Source organism: Cynoglossus semilaevis, chromosome 9 (assembly GCF_000523025.1).
Source record: "Cynoglossus semilaevis isolate Cse_v1.0 chromosome 9, Cse_v1.0, whole genome shotgun sequence".
Taxonomy (NCBI): Eukaryota; Metazoa; Chordata; class Actinopteri; order Pleuronectiformes; family Cynoglossidae; genus Cynoglossus; species Cynoglossus semilaevis.
In genome coordinates this window covers 5,135,853-5,160,057 of record NC_024315.1, presented here as the reverse complement: position 1 = coordinate 5,160,057, position 24,205 = coordinate 5,135,853, and the positions used below count along the sequence as shown (strand labels likewise).

Below are 24,205 nucleotides of genomic sequence, written 5' to 3'. Positions count from 1 at the left end.
AGAATATACTGCAGCAGTAAATACTTCCAAATTGGAAACACTGATGCAGTTTTCTCTCACCCAACATAATAATCCTTCATCATAAATATAAACCTTCTATGAACAAACACAATCAAACAAAGGTCGTTAACCTAAGAAAAAAAAACCCAACCCAAAACACTTGTTTACAGCAGAATCACTGGCTCAGTTTACAGCAGTGTGGACTTCCTGTTTACTTCTAGGAGAAAAGCTGAAGGTGGATGTTTACTCTCCTTACCTCATGTCTTATGATGTTTATGGAGAAGGAGGAGGAACAGGAGGAGGTGCTGACATTACACCTCCTCTGTAGGCTCTGCAGAAGGTATCACAATGAAACACTGGGGCCCAGATGGAGATGGAGGGCTCGGGCATCTCGGGGGTGTCGAAGGGGGAGACGGGAAGAGGTTTGGATGGAAGGGAAGAGGAGAGGAAGGTTGATGTTTGGTTGGAGAGGAAAGGCGATTGTTTGCTGTGGAACTGCAGACAGAAGCTGGAGACGACGGCCGATCTGCATCATCAGGTGGAAGGAGCGAGGGAGAGGAGGCAGGTGATGGAGGTGATGGTTGGATCTGAGGTGAAGATGGAGGTGGCAGAGAGGAGAGAGGGGAGGAGTCTGCAGCGGGTGAAGATGAGAAGTGCTGTGAACTCAGAGGAGCAGAGGGAGGCAGAATAAAGTCAGCAGCAACTAACAAGTCATTCTCATCCGGAGGACGAGAGCAGAGAGGATCGGCGACAGGTGGAACTTTCTCCTCTTGTGCTTGTTGGTTTGGAGGAACAGGTTCTGACGCCGGCGGTGCTGTGATTGTTGGAGAAGATGATGTTTTCTTGTCGGCTGGTGAAGTTGGATACGGTGCCATATGTGGAAGTGGGCAGCGACGCGTGTTGATCTGGAGGGTCTCCTTGTCAAGGGCTGTGTTCTGTGGAAACAGACGATGGAGGTGAAGACGCTGAGAGTTGATTTACACTGACGACAACAACAGATTCATCGGCACACGACTGAAAACAAAACAAACTGTTACTTTTTAGTTTTGTTTTTAAATGATCACCAACGATGGAGGCGGATGATTGGAAGATGATTTCACATGTGCACTGTTCATCCACACAGTGGAGACAAACAACCACAGGACATCATTACGTCATCTTCTATGAACTGACACAGGACAGAGGAGGAACTTTTTCTTGGATTCCACCCGACCCCCACTACCCTCACCCCCGGTGAAGTCAACAATTTGTCTGTGTCTGTGTGGGACAGAGAACTCAATCAAAGGAACATTCCTCATTTGTCCTGGTTCTGATTTAACAACAGTAGACAGAAGAGGAGGCCAAGCATCAAGTGTTAGTACATACCATCGCCGTGGAGCTAATGCACAGGAGGGTTATGCAGGGAAGAAGGCGGGGGGGCAGAAAGGGACAGAAACTAGTCTTAACTCACAGCTTCACAATAAAAAGGCAACGAGCAAACAATCAGCTGATGTTCCAGCTGTTCCAGCTCAGAATCTGAGTCTGTTTCATGTCTTTTAATGAAAGACGGTTCAGATCAAACTGAGGTGGAACAAAGGTCACGCTGTGTTACAGTGACACTGTCATGTCAGTGGTGAGTGGGTGGTAAAGATGGAGCTGGTGATATTCCATACAGTAGTTGTTTAAATATCGACGAAACACTTAAAAAGACAAAATTAATGATACTGGAAATACACAGTAAAATCACAATAAAATCAGTCAAAAAAAATTGAAATAAAAAATAAGAGTTACATTTATCACTATTTTTTTTTCAATCATCTGTAACTAGTGTCTGCCAATTATCACTTTTCTTTCATGTTTTACTATTTCTTACTAGAACAAAAAAAAAAATCTAAAATCTTTGCATCCCTCAACAAAGCCAAGAACAGAAGAATTTCAGATTCCGGTCCCACTCTCTTCGTTTGTTTCTACTTTTCTCCACAAGATGGCACCAGAGCTCATCAAAATGAGTAAGTCACCAACAGTGAGTAAGTGCTAACAGAAAGTTGATTTTGGGGGTTCAGTCATTTGTCTTTGTAATGCAGTTTTGCTATTTAACAGAGCAAACATTTCCTCTTAAATGTCAAATGAGTTTGATTAACAGAGTTATTAATAGTATTAAGAATTAGGTTTCACTTTCTGCACTCATTAATTACCCACGCCTGGGAAAGAAACAGGAAGTAGAGCAGGTAGTGGAGGAAGTTGGGTTAGATGGTAAAGGAAGAAGTTGAAGGGAAGGGCGATGGCTGCAGAGGAAGAAAGGAGGCGGTGCAGGAGGAGCAGGGGGAGGTGGTGAAGCGTGTACCCGGCTGTGCGCTCCAGGCATCCCCTGTGGTCCTGGGTTGGGTGTGAGGGAGGGGTGAGGAGGAAGGAGGTGGAGGATGTGGATGGAGAAGAGGAGGAGGTGGTGAGGTGGAGGCCAGGGCCGTATTTACAGCTCAAACTGTCGAATGAAATTAACAATAAAGTGAATGAGTGTAAATCTAAACGTCTGCATCAAGAACATGTCTCCAGCTACAGGTGTAGACAGACAGAGTGAAGACACGGAGCAGGGGCTGATGGGTAGTGAGACCTGACCAGACCAGGAGAGCAGAAAGTCAAACTAGGCAACAGGAAGTGATGTAAATTGGCGCTAATACAGACAGGATGCAGCCACAACAGGAAGAACTTTGTCACTATCGCTGTTGAACTCCTGACTGACTTTGGATTACAATGTGTAGAAATATATATTACATATATAAAACTATTTTTTACGGGCTTTTTTTTAATCGTCGAGCGTTTAAAACTTAAACTCAACAAACTGTTTTCAACTCAAATGTGCAGCAGCAAACTGAACTGTTTACAGAATTCTTAAAGCCATTATAATCCAACCAATAATAATAATGGTTGTAATAACTCACCATGATGACCGACACTCCGGCGGTGGTGTTGTTTTGCTTTGGTACAGTGTTGAAGTGCGTCTTCAGTTTTCCCGTCACCTCCATTTTCATGTTGTTCTCAGTGACGACTTCATCCTGAAGTAAAAAAGGTAAGTCCAGTCCTCCAGCCCATAGAATAGTACCAGCAGTCAAATGTCTGCAGTTCTTAAAAATAATAATAATACAATAACAATAATATTACAATAACAATACAAGATGGCGCTGATGCTAACGGCGTTAGCCTTCTGGTCGCTCTGCAGCACTAATCTGTTTTACTACTTTCGCCTCACTTTTTCTTTACTCCTTTAACGGAATGTAAATGTGTCCTATGGCAACCGGCAATCTTAAAACGACAACCGGAGCCAGTGTTTCCCCCCTCAACTCCCAAGGGATCAACAAAGTTCTATCTATCTAATACGACGGAGGAACAAAAACAGCAGCGACATTTACAAACTGACTCAAGAGAATAAACAAACGAGGATAAATATTCTTGAATTAATTAATTTAGAGGTTGGAATTTCACTAATTAAATGATTTATTACGTAAACTACAACTACACACTACCGCCCACACACCACCTGCTTCAATTTGGCACCGCTATTAATGATTCTAACCACTAGATGGCATGGTTGAGTTTATGGTTAAATGTAGATCGTTGGTAAAATGAAAAAATAAAACTATAATTGATGTCAATATAGATTTGCAGAAATGGTTGACTTCGTGTGATAATATTGTAAAATAAAATAAAAAACGTTGGTCAAAACAGTAAAAAAAGGAAGGTCCAAAGTGACCTGGAAGAAGACAGAACTGCTCTGATCTGGTCTAGGCAGCTTCAGTAAACAAGACTATAATCTGAGTTACATCTGGGCCACTGTGGATGTGTGTGTTTGTGTGTGTGTTCCTGGTCTTGTGTGTGTTGGGGGATATTCCAGGTCCCCACTGATTTGGAGGATTTTTTAGGTTCTAGAATTTAGTTTGGAGTTAGGATTAGACTCAGGGTCAGAATAGATTAAGAGTAAGGATTAGGATGAGTCATGTGTCTGTAATAGGTCAGCAAATGCAATATGTCAATGTGAGGTGTCCAAAAACACAAAATCATGTGTGTGTATATGTGTGTGGGTGGTTTGCAATAATGCACTCCACATGAAAATAAACAGTACCGTGACCCATGGGTGGGTGAGGACGTCCTCTGCTGTGTATCGAGCCTCAGTGTCAACCTGCAGCATCTTTCCAATCAATTCCTGGGAAAATTACACACAAACACTACATTGATCTCAATAAGTCACAGATACCTGTAACGGTTCACGGTTCTTGACTGATGCTGATGTCACATTCAGACAAATGTGGCATAATTATCTTTAATTGTACATTATCGCTGTAACAAAGAAAATTAATCAGTGATAACACTGTGTTCTTTTTTGTCTTTGCTCCAAACAGGTGCTGCTGCTGCTGTGTGTGTGTGTCTGGGAACAACACTAATTGTTCTGAAACACTTCTGTCGACTGTTGGCTCATAAACAGCAAAACGACGAGCAGAACATTCTAGATCAGGTGGAAAAACTGCACATTGTGTTAATCCTCCAAGGCTCTGTCACGTTGGGTAAGTGCGCATGCACACACACTCACACACACACTGTGAATCATGTGATAAATTTACACCTGCACAGCTTGCCGCTGCACTTTCTCTAACAGTGCACTTGTCGACAGTGATGAGCCAAATCGGGGGTTAATAAGCAGCCTGGTTTCACATGCTGAGTGTGGGCTGTTGCCTAAATACATGACACTAATGTATGGGCTGGGAGGGTATCTGACCTTCAGCAGAGAGTGGTCTTTAAGAACTCTGAGTCTGTGTGATTTAACTGTAGGTCTACAAGTAAGCTGGATTATTTTTTCTTCAAACTGCATAAATAAACCATAGAGTTGATCAGTCTTCCTGTGGTGTTAGGAGCTGTGTTCATTACAGGAGTGATACAAGTGAAACTGGTAAATTATAAACTGGTCATGACATCTGCTCCTAACCTTGGCTGAGTCTGTGATGTTGTCCCAGTAAGGACTGGGAAAGTCCAGTCGTCCCTCCAGGATCTGATCAAAGAGGTCCTCCTGTAGGTTACTGTCACTGCAAACATGGATGAACACGTGAAAAAGATACAAAAAAGTGTTGTTCTGTGCACTGTGTTGGTTTCAGACTATGTCCGTTGAGCTTACTTTTTTTAAAATTTATTTTTAAATATTTGTACCCACTAAAACCCAAACTAGTTGCTAATTTAAAGTGACTACTGGTTGACTTGTTGTGAACCAGTTACCTTCTGAAGGGAGGGAATCCACACAGGAGAATGTAGGTGATGACTCCTGCAGCCCAGATATCCACCTTCAGGCCATAGCTGTAGAAACACACAACAAAAAATGACAAAAACACTTTATTTATTTATTTATTTACAGAAACACTGAACCAATTCCATGGATATGTTTTGAGCCGATTCTTTCAAGCTAGTAATTCATACAGAATTAAGAAAATATTTCTATAACTGTAGCTCATTAAATTGAAGTTGGTTGTCTGAAACTTTGGTACTTGCACCACTGTTGGTAATTGAGCTCCCTCTAGTGGTACACAGGGTGATCTGTTTTATTATATAGTTGTATAGATGTGTGTGTTTGTGTGTGTCTGTGTATTAACTTGGGTTTGACTGTTGTCACGTTTCATCAGTGACGGCGTCTAGAGGCGGTAAACACTGGGTTGTTGTGTGTGGGCCACACCATGGTTAGTGGTACATGGGGCAACAGAGCAGTGGCCCAGGGGCTATTTTTAGCTGATGAGCACAATGTTAAATTAAAATTTCCCAGCTCACCCGGACTCTGCGATGATTTCTGGAGCGACATATGTTGGAGTACCACACACAGTGTACAGCGCCCCCTCCACTACTGTGGCCAGGCCAAAGTCCCCCAGTTTCAAAGACTTGGTGCCATCTGGATACTCAAACACCTGAGAAGGACACACACTGGGTTGAAGACTTCTGAGCAGATTGATTCATGAGGGCGTTGTGAGTATTATTGTGTACCAGCAGGTTTTCTGGTTTAATATCTCTGTGGACGACGTTCATGCTGTGCAGGTACTTCAGGGCTCCGGCCAGGTTGTAGATCATGATGCTGGCATCTCTCTCTGTGTATTTGGTAGAGGAGGTAATGGAATCAAATAAATCCCCTCCCTGCAAAAACAACAAGAACTGTGGTAACAGGCACACAATGTTCAGCTGGGGAAAACTGCAACTGCAATGAGTTTTCTGAACCTTAACAAGCTCCATGACCAGGTAGAGCTCCGAGGGAGTGTCCACCTCCTCCACCAGCATGATGATGTTGGGGTGTTTCACCCTTCGCAGCACAGCCACTTCATTTTCAATGAGGTGCTCCTGAAAACACAAACAAAAACGTCAGATTTAATTCATTTGTGAAGATGTGAAGTCACACCAGTGCCCTCTAGTGGTTGTCAGTGTGAAAACTAACAAATACGTATTAATATATAAATCGCATCAGGCAAAAAATGCATAATGAAGAAGAAATAACATACTGTATATAAGTCACACCTGTGCCCTCTAGTGGCTATCAGTGTAAAAATACCAAACATGTTTTTTAAAAAAAATAATTTTAAGGCATGGACAGAATGATGAGCAATCTACATCCCATAATTCCATGTTCAATGGTGGTTAGGTATTAGAGTAAAGATGAATCATTCCTGATGCACCACGCTCTGATCCACAGCTACCGTGTGATTAATCTAAATATAAAAAAATCGATTGATAGCTCTAGTAAAAAAAAAAAAAAAACATTGAGAGATTAAAAGAGATAAAAAAAAACCCACTCGACTCATTCAGTCAAACTCTATGGAGACTCAGTATGTGGGTGGTAATTATGCCTGATAATAGGTGAGACCCTGAAGGCACCACAGAGAAGAGTTATGAGGAAATGAGTCCAACCTTTCCCCTGCACTTGTTCTTGTCAATGATTTTCAGAGCGAACTCTTTTCCTGTAGACCTGGAGGAAACAGTTCAATTAGAGAAAGAAAACAGCGCTAATAAAACAACCGTACCTGCAACACAAGGTCAGCAAACACAACAGAGCTTCAGGTACAACGAGTCAGAGAGCTGCAGTGAACACAGACGCAATGCAGATACAGACTGGCTCCCCGAGAATATTAATGTGTAGCTTAATGCTTTAATAAAAAAAAAAAAACAAAAACTCCCTGAAAATCATAACAAAAACTTAGTAAATAACTGACTTTTTTAGACAATGTTCAAGATCAGAAAACACTTCATCACATTTAGAAAAAAACATTTCCATATAAACATGATCTACATCAACATTTAAATCAATTAAAATTAATTAAATTATTTTGCTATACTCTACACACTGTATTTTAAAATACACCAAATTTAAAGTTCTAATTTCAAATATCTTCAGACAGATTTGAAAGGAAAAGGAGTTTTGTATTTTTTGGCTCTGTGTATTATTCCAATTCCAATTTTACAAACAGTGAGTGCAAAAAAGAAAAAATGCTGTGTCATTGTTGCAGAGATCAGGTGTGTGTACAGAGGAGTCACCAATAGAAAAGCCTAGCCATATATTTCCTAATAAAGGAGCACTTACGTCTAGTGAGTCTCTGTGTTTATTACTTCCTACAAATCTGCTGCATCACAATGTAAAAAATGTTTGATGTGGCTACAGTTTAGTTTATTGAATCAGGTTGTGACTCATAATCAATCGAGTGATCAATAACTGCAGACTGAGACTCTGACCCTTCCTTTGAAATCCACTTGGTATTCTGTCTGTGATGTGGACTCACCTCTCCACACACTCCTTCACCACTGCGAAGTTTCCGTCTCCAATCACCTTCCCCACTTTGTATTTGTCCAGAATGATGGGGTCAGGGGTCAAGCTGTTGCCATTGACTGTGAAGAAGGAATGAATATGAAAAAAAGAACAGAAAGAAGCTGCAGTGGTTTATTAAAAACAAACAAACAAAATCAGGAAACTCAAAAACACACAGTCAGCAGTGATCATTAATTTAACTCCTGGATAGTTTAGTTACATCCACAGATTTTGTAATCTGCTGCTGAGAAGGAAAAGAAAAATAGGAAAGGAAAGAAAAGGGAAAGGGAAGATAAAGGAACTGGAAATACCCTCTGGACTCAGCTGGTTGCAAAACTCCTTGTAGTTATTCAATGATTCGTTAACATTGGGACAGGACGAGTGATGAGACGAAGGAATCTGAAAGACACAGATTAAAAACAGTTTTTTTTTTTACTGTTTACATTACAACAAGACAAACAGATAAATCACCAGAGCAGCAGCACATGGTCAACCTGGTCTCTAATGGTGATCATCAAATGATGATGATGTGATAAATAGTCATTAATTCATTATTATAATCATAGCAATAAACGTCACAAGAATCTGTAAATTCTAGAAAAAAAAATCTAAAGATTGAAATACTTTGTAAATAGAGATCTGGACTGAGGTTTGACACTAAGGTCTAAGACTTCCACTTGAAGTAGTAGAGAGTAGTATTGCAGTATTATTACAACTATTATAGGTTGTTATTTTAGCTTAACGACAGACTGTCAGTAGTTTGGATGTTTGATTTCTTCTTTAACTTTTAAACCTTTACTCTTTATGTTTACGTCTCAATGCGTTACATATAAACTGTCTTTTTTACTAGGACTCCTCATCAGTGTTTTACCTTCAACCCAGGCACAGTTCGGGGGCTGGTGGGAGAAGGTGTGGATGACTTGGTGGACTTTGGAGTAGAGAGCTGACTGCTGGCGGTCCCATTCACTACGGGAAAAAAAAAAATCAAACACCAGATTATATTTAACCTGTATGGTTGACAACTGAAATATAATATTATCAGGACTGATATAGTAACAGACTGTACATAAACAGTATCTACATTCACACTGGAACAGATCTTTTTTCTCCTGTTTGTTTAGATCACTGCTGATTGGACAGTTTAGGTTCCTCCTACATCAGTGAGTAACTGGTCTGACTGGGGTTCTTTAAGCCAGTCCAGTCATCTCCTGTAGAACTTCTTAGGACAAAATCACTGGAGAGACTGAGAACCTGAGGTGCTGGTGGACCACTGTGGGGAGAGAGCCTCATGAGGTGGTTTGGCAATGTTGCTGTGGATGGTGGTGGGGGCTGGGGGAAGGTTAGAAATTAGAATGTAGCCGAGACCAAATGTTGACTTTGGTTAACGATGACTTAATCAACGTCATTCCTTCATTTGCTATGGCTTTTTCTTTCACAGGGTTATGGATGTTTGGGGGGAGGGAGGGGGTGGAGCCAATTCCAGCTGTCAACATGAAGGGCGGGGCACAACCTGGACACTTCATCTGTCCATCACAGGGCCACATATACAGACAAACAACATTACTTGGTTAATTTTTCAATTATGGTACAAAATTGTTAAACTGCAAATATAGCACCCCCATCAGGAAAGGCCACGAAGCTACATGTTCTGAGTTACTGTACGATTCCTTCAAGTCTACCTTTATCAATCTGTCATATTAAGAAATATTTTTAAATTGATGTTTTTCATTTAACCACATCACACAGAGCAGAAACCTCAACCATCAGCAGCCTCACCTGGGGACCTGATGGGAGAATGACTGATGGAGAAGTGAACAGGTCTTCTAACTGCAGAAAGACATGTACGTCAGATAACAATCACTTCTATTCATGCAGCAGTAAATGACTCAGTAACAACGAACAGCAGCTCAGGCCTCAAAATATATGGATTTAACACATTTCCAGTGCAGAAATCCTAACAGTGACTTTGGCAAATTCCCCAGACTTTATTAATAATCCATACAAATTGTATTAAATGTACTTTTTTTTCTGCAAGTCAAAAAAACAAACGTCATTCAACTTCACCTCTCTCACCTGCACCTGGGGACCTGCAGCGTCGTGAAGCTCCAGGACTCTTGACTGTTCTGTGAGGTGTAGCAGAGCGACTGTACGATGACTTCAGCACTCTGCATTCTGGGAAGACAACGGGCTCAGGGTCACCACGGTGCATACATCAACCTTCCACCACCGACACACACATTAATGTGTCACTTTCATTCACAACACACCGCTGTGATGTACAGGACGAGGCGTTGACATTAATGCAGGTTGAAGTCATGAACGCTGGTTAGACTTGATGATAGAGACAGTCACAGAGGGGAAATGGATTTAACATTGTTGTTGTTGGAGTGTAATATCTGTTAGATGTCAAGCAGGTAGGAACACACATGTATATATACATATATGCATATATTTATAAATACATATACATGCTTTTTACATTTCACTTTTCCTTTATTTTGCAGGAAATTTATTAGTTCGGGTTATAAATACTTTCAGCGGGAAACAGCACCACCTGTAGGAGAAGAGTATTTTCTTTGTGTTATTCACAAACCAGTTTTGACGCCTGTTTCTGCAGTCAGACGTTAAAGAACTTATAGTAACATGTTTGATTTAATTTAATTTGATTTAATCATCGTCTTTCTGTAGGACAATCTCTGAACTCCAAGTAAATAAACAAAAAAGACAGGGAGGTGGAAAAAACAGTTCATATCAGCACTAACAAATATTCAATGCTGTTATTTTTCGGTGATAAATTTACAGCGGTGTACGAGGCTTACTTTTAACAACGGGAAACCAAACCGTCTGTAGCTGAAAGAACACTGCGTCTCTGTCAAAGACCTAGTTCTTGAAAGTAGAACACGAGAGCAGAAGTAGGATGAAGTACTCAGACACCTCTGGGTATGAGCTACATGCCATAATTATCCATGAAAGAAGTTACTGGTTGGTCACCTGACTTAACTCTACACAAAATACACTGTATTTGAACGATGTTGGCTAAAACACACAGGGAACTGAGTTGATCTTAGGTTAATTATGGGATGCATATGTGGTCTGAGACTCTGAGTGGGTTTTGAAGCGAGACAAAAATGAGGAAACCCCATATAAAAACCATTAGACAGAAATGGTTTGGGGATATACATTGTAGTAAAGCACATTTCTAAAAAGATTTATCCACTGGGAGTATTTAACTCTTGAATTCACACTTTAAAGTAAACATTTAAGCTTAACTGACTTGACTTTAGAGAGAGAATAGAAATATTAATAATTTGTGATTTAAAATCTGTCCAAATTAAACTCGACCATAATTCATTTCACAACATTTTGGGACCTTTCTGTCAACAGAAAAAGAACGAAAGAGCAATGACTTTTAATCATGCAAGGATGAAACCCACCACTGCACACACTCAGACCACAGACAATGAGACAAACAGTGAGTTAGTCTTAGTCAGGCCTACCAGTCACAAAGGCTGTGGAAGCCTTACCACTGTGATCCAACAAAAAGTCGTCCTGGGCGTAGCGGTACTTCTCTGGGCCACAGGCTATGAACACGTCATCGTCCCCAAAGAAGTCCTGCAGGCAGGTTATCTGGGGGATGGGGGAGAGTGGGAGAGGGAGGGTGGGTGAGAAGGAAGAAGATTTTTTAAAACTTTGACATTTGTGAACTAACACTCCTGTGTCTTCATTTAATGAGTTAATTTTTGGATGTTCTGCTTCACCGCCTTCTTCGATAACACGTTCTCCACGGCGTTAAGTGAACGCTGCAGAAACGCAGTGTTCACTTCACGCCGTGCCGTGAGGTCAAACCACCATGACACCCTGAATAGTGCAGAGTCAGTGCAGTGTCAGAGCAGAGGAGCAGTACTGTTGGCAGTGGTGCCGCAGGATCATTTGTCTCCCCGTTTCTACTCTGTCTCACACTGAGATCCTCGTTTTCTCTGCAGCTCACGCTGCCTTTAGTTCTACAGTACACCCACCTACATCCGCAGGAGGTGGAAACAGAAGTTACTTCTTCTACACACACACACACACACACACACATACAAACACACAGATTGTTCCTTTGTGGCCTGTAGGTGGACAAGTAGGAGACAAAGGAGGGAAGGATCTGGGTATTATCGCACACGACACCACATGGAAGGACACCCACACACTGTCAGACATATGTAGAGGAACACACACACACACACACTTACACACAGATCTGCATGCACACACACACAGACACACACTTAAACCCGGGGTAAGAGGAGAAGTACAGCATGGCTGGAGATTATGAGCAGATGGATGGATTTTGGGGGAGACCGGGAGCTGAACAGTCAGGAGAGAAAGCTGAAAATAAACAGTGGAAATCTGAGCTGCAAAATCACAAAAGCTAAACTGTCACCCTGACAGAAAAACATGTAGGAACGGTAAAAATGCTGCGTGACCCACTTTCAGGTATGTCCTGAATGTAGTACTTTCAATTTGTCCGACAGTTAAGTATTACAGTAGCCCGTGACATGATACTCTCTGTGGCACTTCACCAAGGTTCTGACATAGCTGGAGTGAATACCATTCTTTAGAGGCAGCTCTCACTGTGGAATTTGGCAGCTGATCACTTACACCGTACTGGAAGCCACATGTGGGTCACCATGGCAACAGCCTACAACCTACTACTGTTGGTGTTTTAAAAAAAGACCACAGTCCAGGGAAAACACTGAGATACTTTTACATAAAGACAACGTGATGTTCCATTTACACAGCAGCAGCAGGAGGAGGAGGAGGAGGAGGACGTAAGTCATACTGGACAAGTATTCTACACTATTCTATTCTAGCTACAGTTTTGTTAGAATCCACTGAGTTCTACTGAAGTTACTACATAACAATGTGGGTTACAGCACACTCCATGTCACTCAAACATTCATCAATCATTAGCAGTCATCAGACTCTATATTAGTCTCTATATCAGACCCATCATCTGACTTTGTTATTCAACGGGAATCTGTTGAGTCCATTAAGCTGTGATGTCATTGATCTACTTCCTGCTCACATTCCCAGCTCTCCTCCTCCTCCTCCTCCTCGCTCTGAAGCACCAGTGCTGCTGTGGGGCCTGTGATGAAGTACTGTGGAACTGACCAGTGACGTCCAGGCGACTGTGGGGAAATGAAGACAAATCGTGCCTGTGTGGACAGGGTGTCTTAGAGAGGGAAAAAAGGTCAAAGGTGAAGGGTTTGAGATATCACAGTTACTGCTGTTAAATGAAGACTGATCCACTTTTCAGCCTCTTTCAATATCATTTTTCTTTTACGGTGGAATTTATATCTAATGGCAACGTCAGCTTAGAGATACTGTATATACAGAACAGCAGTAGAACAGGTCCTGGCTACTCTTCTGAAGAGTACTGCAGTGTGTAATGTTATTGCCCCACAAGGTGGCATACGGCTCATCATTCCAATTCCTTTCTTGAACAATATAAATCATGATTTTCACGAATTTTCTATCCTGAAAACGTCCGACCGCTTCATCTTTGTTTGTTTTTGTCCTGCATTGTTGTCCTTGCAGCGCCTGTCTCAGCCAATCAGATGTTCACCGGGTTATGCTGTCACATGGTGGAGGGCAAACTTCAGTTTATTTTCCAGACACATCAGTAGCCACCGCACAGTCCTGTCTGACCTTGTTTTGCTCACACCATCTGTGTGTCCCCCCCTTTCGTCTCACCTCACATGATTTTTCTGGGCGAACAGAGAAAACACACATCAAATTGTTTGGTTTTAGCAAGTCATTTTTTATAAATCATTTTGAATACGTTTCATATTAAGTAATCCAAAATGTTATGAATGTAATAAGAATAACTAAATTTAAATGAGGGCAATATTAATTAAACTTACTTTCATTTTTACACACACAATTGTGGTTTTAATATATGATAAAATAAGCGGAGACAAAATAACAAATAACAAAAATATCCTTACTAAAAAGGAATCTTCTGTTACAGAGAAAGATAACCAGCCTTCAGTAACATTTAAAGTTTTCTTTGTTTTGTTTTTTTTTACCTCTGGTTGTTTACAACCATGAGAAAATATGCAAGACTGACTGAAAATGACAGGATCAGACTTGAGTCAGACTTGTATAATGGGTCTCATTGGTTCACCATCTGTATTTATTGAAGAACTTGGGCAAAAAGATATTTAAAAAAACCCCACAAACAATGTGTGAAATGTACTTTTGTTTTGTTTTTCTGGATAATAAAAATCTGGCGCCAACTCCCAGACCAGAAATCCAGAGACTGTAATATAACGTCCCAGTAAAGGTCTCCGAAGACAAGAGGTAGAACCTGATTTCACTTCACTGTGGTGAATCTGTCCACCAACAGACTTGGAAGACAGAAGCAGACACGGTGTGATGTGGAAATTAAATTTCACTTAAATCTCAGGATGTTCTCTGTGTAAACATGTTCCTCTCATCAACAGACCTGACCCTGCTGAGACAATCGGAGCACGCGTGATTGAACTCAAACACACAATAGTGCGTGGGCCGTGGTGTGGCTGCAGCCTGGCCCACCAGGATGAATAAAAGGCCCTGCCGCAAAGAATGGACGCGAGCCAGGCTTAGATAAACAATACAAGTGGCTGAGGGCTCTCGTCATACAATGGACAACCGACGGATGTCGTCGCCCTCACACAGGGCCCGACACAGCTGACACTTCAGACTGGAACAGTAGGTCAGTTTGAGCTTGTAAAAACCACATGAACGATAAAGTAGAACATCAGCACCTCAGACCAAGACGCTATGAAGCCAATGGACATAGACTTACGTCATTATTTTAATCATTTTATTAATGTCACGTCTGTTGGTGTGTTCGTTTTGTTTAAAGTTATTTTTTTATTAATTTATAGCGCAATTTAGTGCAAAATGTCACTAGAGAACTCAGTTAAACTGTGATTCTAATGTTGTCTCATATAGTTACAGCCAATCGTTATAACATTAACACAAGTAACGTTGCAGTAAAAAAAAAAAAAGTCAAAGTTCAGCAGTTTACTTTTAAACCTGTTTTTCAGGTCTGATCATAAAAGACAAAGTATTTCCTCTGGTGAAGTATCTTATCTGGACCTGTTTTTCCTAAGGGTTCTTTTCGAGCCTCGACTTTTAGCTTCAAACGTCAAATTACAACTGACAATATTTGAATTGATTCCTGACAACCAATCAGATGGTTTCTTATACAAGCCCATCAGCTTGTCACTAAATTAAACAGACATTTAAGTGCAATAAATCATGCTAATATATATATATTTGCCTTCTTTCTTTTCTTTCCATAATCATCTATACAGAGTCCTGCTGTGTTCCAACATCCACACACACTGAAGAGATGCAGGCCAATGAATAACAAGGAACCAATGAAACAAGTGGTAAGTGGAAATGGGACGTTCTGTTATTTTTTCCTTTCGCCTCATATTGTGGTGTGTTGTATTATTTAAGAGCCAAATTTGTCAAAAGTTCAGAATAATGACAGGAACACGATGTTCATCAAAGGAATATTTAAACACTGCTGGGTGGACGTCGTCCCCGCAGAGGCTGTCAGATGGCGCTGTATGCTAATGACAGCACAGAACAATAGGTGATCATGCAAATTTCATGGCTGTTTACCCAAAGGCTGCTGCTTAATCCGGACTTGGCCCTGAAAAATATCTCTGACAGTTTGACAAACCCACTGTGGTCTTGACTCAGCAAAAAGTGGCTCAACAGCTGCAGCAAAAGACGACAAAATAACGTCATCATCACGACCTCGGCAGAGACGAGGACAAACATGGGCAGCAGAATCGGGGGCATGAAGCCAGCCTCACTCTGACTGTGTGGTTTGAGATGATGCCATGTTGCATTTATGTCACGAAAACAACATGCACCCGCCCACGCCTCGACCCCCGGGGCATGTCTTTGCCCCCGAAACTCAATAATCCATGAAGGGGACTAATAGAGTGGGTTTAATCACTCAGTGTTGTTTAGGCACAAAGGACCAATTAGAGTCATGACAACAATGACTGTGACTCATCATAAATGTTGTTGCTCAGGAGAGACTTCACGTGTTATGGTCAACTTTCTGTTTTCTCCAACATTGTTGCCACTAATTTACTTCTGCTTTTTTTTTTTTTAAAAAAAGAAAAGAATTGTAGTCCAGCAGTGCCCCAACTGTTAACAGTTTCACAGTTTCTTCCTGCTCAGTCAGCTTTGAGATGTAGAAGAGAGTCCCCCCCCCTCCCCCTCTCTGGACAGCAGCAGCTCATTTAACTGGTCCAGACAAAAAACACTTCCAATTAACATTCAGTCCGAGGAGCAGTTTTGAGCCAAGGAACAAGAGTGGACAGAGTAGCTCTGTGAAGATATGGTTATATGAACACACACACACACAGACTTAAACAGATCACAGTACACAAACACACACCACCGACAGCTGTACTCACACTCTTTATTCTAGGATATAGAGCTAATTATCCAATGGTGGCTGGTAAGGGGGGGGACCCCTGTCTGGGTGTGCACATGTATGTGTGTGTATGTGTGACAGTGGGAGGGGGTGCCGGATGCCTAGGACCCATGATTTGATTTTGGTGGAGCAGATGGCAGGCTGCTGCTGCTGCTGGGAGGCATTTGTGGTGTGTGTGTGTGGGTAAGTGTGTGTGTGTGTGTGGTGTGTGTTATTGTAAAAGCTTTATAATTCCTTAAAAGCAAAGTCCACCTTTTTAGGAACTCTCCAGCATTAAGTGTAAAGTCATTGTGTTCATTTAAAATTCAGTCCTAAAACCTACAGCTGCAGGACTAAAACAATTCTGCTCAGGAAATCTAGAACAAACAGTGAAAAAATTAAATATTTTTCTGCAGAGTCTAGGCTCAATATTCTGTTTTTTTCACCTTGTAATTAGAACACAGTATAAATGGTAAAAATCACAGTTAATCTAAAGATTGGTTGAGAGACCGTGAGTGACTGACAGATTTCCTGACCAATAGGAACACAGATTAAGGCTGTTTTTTCTCAACATTTACTTTTATAAATATAATGTAATCTCAATAGGAGGAAGTCATAGGAGAGAGAGGGTGTGATGTCACCGTGGCTCCAGGGGATGGACTGCAAGTTTTTGAAATATTTGACAAATATAAAAATAAAACATTCGCTGATGAATGCACGGCTCCACTTCTGAATAAAAACAATGTTTTGGGCGTTAGGCTGCATGTTTCCCTCAGAGCAGCTATGGCCGTGTGAAACACTTCTTTGGTCGCTCCATCAGCGCGACACCACTCAGAATATAAAGGAGTCTTTTCACTGCAGGGACCTTACATGGCTGAGGGCTGAAAACAATCCCGGCTTTTATATCATCAGACATGTCTGAAGGAGAAAAAAAAAACACAGTCTTCTCCAAGCTAACGTTTACGCTAACACACTAACGTCCATGAAGAGGCAGGCTCTACTGTAAAAATAAAGATTCTGTTGTCTTAGAACTTTACAGAATATAAATGAAGGATGCCTGGAGATTTGATTCCAGGAATGCGTTTAAATCATTTATCACTGGAAGCTAAGTTTAGACAAACGGCTGATGAGGTTATCACGGAGAGAACACGTGTTTGGGATGTCGAGAATTTACTTCAACCACCGGGCAGCGGCAAAGTTTGGCTTAATTTTTACTCTAAGATCATTCAAAATAGAATTTTGTAAGAAGGATTCCTATTGGACAGCTGCTGTAAAGTGAGGGAAGAACATAATAAAAACTGCTACAAAAAATACTTTCTAAAAATATAAATATAATCAATATATACGTGAGATAATATTAGTGGTTAATTAAAGACAGGGTGAGGAAGTTGGTGGTGTAAATTACAGCTGACATACAGTTTAATGAACAGTGACACTGTACTTTATGGTTTCATTTCCTGTTGAAGCCACGGCGACATTGTTTGCGGTTTTGAACAAACCACATCCCAGACGAGGAAGTGAGAGGGAGAGATGCTTCACATCTGCACAGTAGCTGCAAATAATTACTGTCCCAACAAGTCTCCCTATTGGCTGAATGGTGGGAATGTTGCTGTTCATGTTTGTGGCTGCATCCAATGAAGAGATAGTTTGTGTTTTCTGCCAATCATTAAATTATTTTTATAGAAATTAGACTGAACTGTTCCTGGTCAGGAGGTTAACAGTAACAACTGCAGATGTGGGACAATTTTTCCCAGAAAAAAAAAATTAAATTATTAATTATTAAATATAGTATTTAATGCTGCAGTATTTAATGACACAATATTGTTCTATACATTACAATAACGACACAATATTGTTCTATACATTACAATCAAATGCTTTGGTCACCACTGTTGTGTTTTTTACCCTTGAGTCAGGAGTTAGATCCAAATTCTGTCTATAAAAACTTCAGTGAACTGCAGTGTCTGCAGTATCTGTCTCCAAATATATCTAAACTCCACAACCTTTAGTTTTCAAAATCAGCAGTGGTTGGACAATGACTAGTTGAGACTCAAGAACATGACGTAGAGTCCGCAAATTACGTTTTTCTGCGAGGTTGCAAAATAAGTTAAACACTAGAGCTTTAAATACATACTGCTGTACATTGTAAGCACTGGTATTACTGTGTATTACTGGTGTTTTACTGCTAAATTATGTGCAATTCACCTCCAAGGACCAGAAGAACTCAAGTGCAAGAACGTCACAGAGAGACACTCAGCAGAGAAGGCCTTAACCTTCACGTGAAGTGGTCAAATGTTATTATTTGAACCTAAAGAAAAACTGTCATTAATCATTCATTTGTATTTATTTTGGCTGTTTTTTTTCCAAAGGGTGTAATTACTGGTTCCCATTGTCGTGTAATTACTGATAATGAAGTGAATCTTCCAACATTGATATAAATCTATTCAACGAGGGGCACCATGTGTTCAATTCCACCTCGTGCTAAATGGGAAATGTAAATGAAACCCCTACAATAACACTGGTGTCCCACATGGATGGGTCTGAGTCAAACTCAAATGTAGTTAAACAGCAGAGGACACTGCTGGACATTTAAAAAACCCCAACGTATTTACTGAGGTCCTGAGGAAAAAGAATTGCCTTTAGTTTTGTATGGATGATTAAATGGGATTAAATGATCTGGACTGCTGACATGTCTGAATCCTTACAAAAATTACAGCTAAATCGTACAAATAAATCTCCCCAGTCAGGCTCCTCCATCTGGTTTACAGCTGCACATTATTCATTATCATTTTACCAAAAACCAAGTAGTCAACTCTGTACTGCAGTGAAGGTATTCCAGCTGCAGTTGACACACAGACATGTGTTTTTGAGAGTGTAGGGTTTCTGTGAATAATTTATTAACATAGTACTCTCATCTGATAAAATACACAAATGTATTTCTCTGTCTAGTTTTGTCGCCTGTCGTTTCTGTGATTGGACGACAGTCACCTTTAGAGCGGTCTCTCTTTAACTCTTGAATACCAAATATGTTCATCTGAAATGGAAATCGCAGTAAAGATTAAGTGCTGCTTCTCAGTAGCGTGACTCACCTGCTTGCCCTCCAGAGTGTACAGTCTTTTCACAGCTCCAGAGTCCAGCTTGATAGCCTCCGTTATATCAGTGAGCACCTGCTCAAAGGAGTGCGCCGTCTTTTTATTGAGTAGTACCCGAACGGCCTTGCGGGGTTTGACTCCACTGCGTATGACGGTGACAAGTTTGGGTTTGATGAAGTCCTTGCTTTCTCGCTGCAGGTCACCCCTGGGTGTGATGAGAGAGGAGAGGGACCGGGATGTACCAGTTTTGATGCCCACTGACCAGTTGGGGTTGATGTTCTTGGTGTAGTCCACACGACGGAAGGGTTCGTTGGAGGCACAGACGTAACTCTCACCTGTAAGAAATTCGACACAAAACACACAAAATACTTGACATCCTTAAATGATCTGCACATTATCACAGGTTTGTTGTGGTTTTATAAACGTGTGCGATTCACAGCATTAAAGAACTGGAGTTCAAAGAGTTAACATTCCTCAGTGGAAACAAACAGGCACTTTGAAAGGGCCGCGTTAACGCCGTCATCCGTCTCTTTCAGCTGTTGGACTGCTGCACTCATTGGCTGCTCTCCAAACCAAAGCATTTTGTTTTATCTGCCTGCATTCCTTTTAGAACTGTTTACACGCAAATGTTTCCTCCTCGGAACACAGTCATGTGACCATGTGAGGGCTTGGCCGTGAAGAAATTTGCAAAGCAAGGATGTCTGGCCATTGTTGGACAGGATTGAGTAAGAAACTTTTCTTCTTCACTGTCACTGTTTTTCTTTTTTCCCACCACAAGTATAAGAAACATTTCCTCTTTAGGCTCTAGCCATGAGAAAAATATGTGCGTCCAGGGACAATCATACGGGAGAGTCTGTCCAATCAAACACTCAAAGGGTTAGGTTTTTTTTTTTTTTTTCCCACCACAAGTATATATAAGAAACATTTCCTCTTTAGGCTCTAGTCATGAGAAAAATATGTGCGTCCAGGGACGATCATACGAGAGAGTCTGTCCAATCAAACGCTCAAAGAGTTAGGTTTTTTTTTTTTTTTCAACACAAAAACCTGTTCTACATTAAGTAAATCTTTCAAATCAGCCTCATTAGAAATTATAAGAAACCATGCAGTCAGTGGTCCAGGATTATGTTTAATATATTCCAAATAAAACTGAATTCCTTCTGTTAAATTGTCATTGTAAAAAATACGTGTCAGGACAAGTGGCTGACCTGCAGCAAAAAGAAGGCCAGAGGAGACGTCTTCTCCCACAGCTCCTAGTTTTATTAAGCCTGCAATTAACCATCTCCTAATTAAAAGGCGAGAACACAGCTGAGGGGACGGAGCCGTGGCTGGAAACTGAAACGATAACTAACTGGGCCCCGTCAGTGATGACAGAATATGAAGATGCTGGTGACAAGTCTGTTCCCCTGGGGGTGCTGGGACCTCAGGTGGTACGTCTCTTAAACCAGTGATAGGCCGCCTCAGCTAACCATGAGCAGCTGCTGTCATCAGCTGGACTACAGATGAGGTCAACCTTAAACAGATTGGACCAAGCAGTCAGGCTGTTTAGAAGACGTCACCTACGTAAACCTGGAGTAGAGAAGGTTCATGACAAATCATCAAAGACTGGAAATAATACAGAATTATGTGAGTCCACGCTAGTCCACGATAATCTCAGTAAATCTGGTCCCTATAATTAGACGGCTCCTTGTGTTGTTGTAGCAGTAAAATGGTGGATTGTGTTTTGGTATTTTTCCTTTGAGAAACAATACATTTTTTCATTTTTGCCCTAATCATAAATAGTTTTCCAAACTCCTCACAAAACAAAAATAGAGATTTTTACGTTAATTTCACATTCACCTCTTTTTGATATTCAGGTTATCGAGGTGGTTCTCTGATGGTTTAGGGTACAAGAAATAAGAGCTGCGAAAAAGAAACAAAAAAAACTAAATGCACGTTCCTCTCATATAATGTGAACGTCAATAATGAAGTGCGTGAGCCACGGTCACACGCTGTGTTGTTTTCCACTAACACAGCAACTTAATCTGCCTGGCTGGCTCCCATTCAGACATAAGGGGCACACGTGTTAGTGGTGCTTGATTGGTTTTTTAACACAAAAGAGTCCCAGCAGGCCTCAATCAATGGAGGCAGACTGCTGAGGTGAGCAGTTCCATCAGGTCTGAAGCAGGGAAGACACCGGGGCCAGGCTGCTGCCACATACAGACAGTACAGCATTTACTTCCGCAACTGTTTCCACCTTTACAAAGTGTTGAAAATGAAGAACAATATGATTCAATTTTTGTATTTAATGTTCCAGTCTGGGTTAAATCAGTAAACTGTAAAAGTAAACTCTGGCCAAACTAGTGTTGCTGCAGAAATCAGATCAGACAGTGGCCTAAATCTTCGCTGATCTCTCTGGAGAACAGGTACGGGAAATGAGTTGCGGAGACGGCAGAGTATGGAGGACGGACAATTAAAGAGAAAGGAAGAATTTAAAAATAAACTGCTGTGGCAAGGACTGCAGAGCAGTGACCCGTCATATTTACAGAAATTATCTGGACTGCTGACATGTCTGAATCCTACATTTAAAAAAAAACTCTCCACTGACAGCGTCCGTAAAGACAAGCCCTGAGTTTCACATTAAGACGGACTTTGAACAGAGGTCACTGCAGTGAAAACAACACAGTGGGAAAGTGAAAGGTTCAGTGACTGCACGCCTTTCAACATGTGACCAATTTGATTCTTCACGGAACTCTGACTGTGGAGTTCCTGTTCGATTGTTGTAGATGACTGTAGTTTGGTGGATTGGTGGATGATGTATGACCCAGGGTCACACATGTCACAAGAGTTTTGTCAATGATGCAAATCGTGTGAAGGATGTGAAGGGAAGTTTGCGTGGCTTCCATTAGTGTATACTGTAACATTCCCTGGAGATTCATGGATAGAACTCTGCTCACAGAAGAACTGATCCTAGAGAAGCCTTTTAATATGATGTGGAAAAAAAAATCCCTGACAAATCCCCTTTAAAGACACAGAGTGGAGCCAGAGGTAATATTTCAAAAAGCTACTGTATTGTAGTCCATGTTACCTATTTAACCTCTGGTGTAAATTTTCAGTGGACACTACAGTGGCTCGATTAGGCGATAGCCAAGACAAAGTGTAGCTTTTAACAAAAATCAATACTGATGTCTGAACCAGTGGTCATTAGTCTATCAATATTTTTGAGGATAAAATGATTTGCCCTCCACATACGTTTGTTCAGATTGAGGAGGACTTTTTTTAAACATCACTGAAGAAAATATGTTTTATACTAAAGTATCTTTAAATACCCCACATTATCTCCCTGGTCTCTGCTCAAGCTCCTGTAGATTTGATGGTCTTCTGGCATGGATTCAAATCCAACACTAAGGGATTTCATTTCATTCGTCTTAGTGCAGGCTGGTCAATAATATCCACTCTGGTCCTGGAGAGATTTATTTATTTATTTATTTATCATGAGCTAGAACACAACAACCCAACGACTGCTAACTATTTTTTTTTTAACTTTATGTTCTCTTTTTCTTACATTTACTACAGCCTTACACTTCACCTCTGTATTCGCTGTGTTAATGTGGGACAGTGTTCTATGGGTTCTGCAGGTCTCCCTCTCTTCTTCAAACAGGCAATTTCTCTGAGGTAAAACATTCTTTTTTTTTACTTTTGTCTCAGCGGACTAAATGATATGCTTCCTGTATTGTAATTATTTTATTTTGCATTTTTTGAGAGATTGTGGAGCTCAACTGATCTCCGAGTCATTATTGGTGTTTTGAAAATTCTGTTTTATTTGTTTTTTCTTCACTTTTGGGAACCACTCAAACCAGTTAACTATTTGTGCAAACCTTCATCTTTATGCTGCTGAATATTATGTCTAAACTCAGTACTTCTGTGTTTTCTCTCATGTTCTTACTACGACAGATAAATACCAAGAGTTAGACTTGATTTGACGTAGAGATAAACCATAATTTTAACTTTTTAGTCAAGAGTTTGAAAACTATTGGTTTGAATTGATATTATTGTCTGTGATATTTCAGATAAAAAAATACTCTCAGCTGCAGCATCACATCCACCCTTACCCTCTACTAGGTCATCCAGGCTGCTGATCTTCCTGCCTCCGTCCAGCGTGTATAAGTTCCTGACGCCCTGAGGAAGGTTGACGTTGTCGGACAGGGACCGCGTCAGCTCCATCAGCAGAGCATCCAGGGATCTGAACCGGTCGTTGGACACGGCGTACACCAGGCCTTTGAAATACTTGTCCCCATTGCGATAGAAACGCACTTTTCGAGCCTTTTTCTCTGATGTGAGTGACTGCAGAGTGCGTGTACGGTAGAAGCTGCAGTGCGCACTGTGAGCAGGGCTCGGGACCAGACCGTTGCCCCTGGAGCCAGACTGGGAGCCGGTGCCAAAGTTGCTCCTCGGTGTCCGGTGAGGTTTCTCGCGTTCCTCGAAGTGTTCGAACTCAATGCTTCTGCTCAGGGACATCGTGTAGAATGATTTCTATCTCCGTTATAACTGGAAAATACACCGTAATCCAACGTTGACGTGAGATGAGGGAGGTGGATACACGTGTGTGCGTCTCCACTCTCCAACCTCTCTGTCCAAACGTCACGCCTTCACGCCGGGTTAACGCAACTTCCAGTCTGGGAACGCTTTAGTATTTATATCCACATCAACTAAATTGGAATTCTCGCCTACAGACAACACAGCACAAGTTACAATCCAGAACAGGGAGACTCGGGAAAATCCAGGAAAGACGAGTTCGGAGATGAGCAGCAGTGCGTCACAGACATATCTGAGGAATATTTGGTGGAATTACAAATGACCAAGTGC

At 41.2% G+C, this 24,205-nt stretch overlaps 1 protein-coding gene and 1 long non-coding RNA gene across 18 annotated transcripts; one reads left to right on the top strand and one right to left on the bottom strand.

Annotated features, from left to right (window-relative positions):
- Positions 1 to 6: 6 nt before the first annotated feature.
- Positions 7 to 24,199, bottom strand: dclk2a (doublecortin-like kinase 2a). 15 transcript variants are annotated; one of them, XM_025058681.1, is made up of 18 exons: positions 23,452 to 24,199; positions 19,361 to 19,698; positions 11,293 to 11,422; positions 9,860 to 9,967; positions 9,572 to 9,622; positions 8,667 to 8,761; positions 8,107 to 8,194; positions 7,770 to 7,875; positions 6,904 to 6,961; positions 6,220 to 6,339; positions 5,992 to 6,138; positions 5,782 to 5,915; positions 5,239 to 5,316; positions 4,955 to 5,051; positions 4,097 to 4,177; positions 2,919 to 3,101; positions 1,366 to 1,378; positions 782 to 935 (listed from the first exon to the last, which is right to left on the bottom strand). In XM_025058681.1, the coding sequence occupies exons 1-18, from the start codon at positions 23,855 to 23,857 to the stop codon at positions 922 to 924; spliced, it is 2,247 nt and encodes a 748-aa protein (XP_024914449.1). In that variant the 5' UTR covers positions 23,858 to 24,199; the 3' UTR covers positions 782 to 921. The 15 variants fall into 15 exon arrangements, 13 of the variants coding, with proteins under 13 accessions (XP_024914445.1, XP_024914448.1, XP_016890995.1 ...); XR_003050636.1 differs by lacking the exon at positions 1,366 to 1,378 and adding an exon at positions 2,324 to 2,461 and having other exon boundaries at positions 801 to 935; XR_003050637.1 differs by lacking the exon at positions 1,366 to 1,378 and adding an exon at positions 2,324 to 2,461 and having other exon boundaries at positions 801 to 935; positions 2,919 to 3,032.
- Positions 13,557 to 23,586, top strand: LOC103383549 (uncharacterized). 3 transcript variants are annotated; one of them, XR_522021.3, is made up of 7 exons: positions 13,557 to 14,143; positions 14,287 to 14,537; positions 15,145 to 15,222; positions 19,562 to 19,700; positions 19,974 to 20,088; positions 22,916 to 23,014; positions 23,410 to 23,539. It is a non-coding gene; the product is annotated as an uncharacterized LOC103383549 (long non-coding RNA). The 3 variants fall into 3 exon arrangements; XR_003050639.1 differs by having other exon boundaries at positions 13,557 to 14,537; positions 23,462 to 23,586; XR_003050638.1 differs by having other exon boundaries at positions 13,557 to 14,537.
- Positions 24,200 to 24,205: the final 6 nt, after the last annotated feature.

Coding starts and splice junctions, on each gene's coding strand:
- dclk2a (XM_025058677.1), bottom strand. CDS start 23,857: ATGTCCCTGAGCAGAAGCATTGAGTTCGAACACTTCGAGGAACGCGAG. Junction 7,876..8,106: donor CAACCAGCTGAGTCCAGAGG/GTATTTCCAGTT, acceptor CCTTCTTCACAG/TCAATGGCAACAGCTTGACC. Junction 3,102..4,096: donor TCACCCACCCATGGGTCACG/GTACTGTTTATT, acceptor ATTATTTTTAAG/AACTGCAGACATTTGACTGC.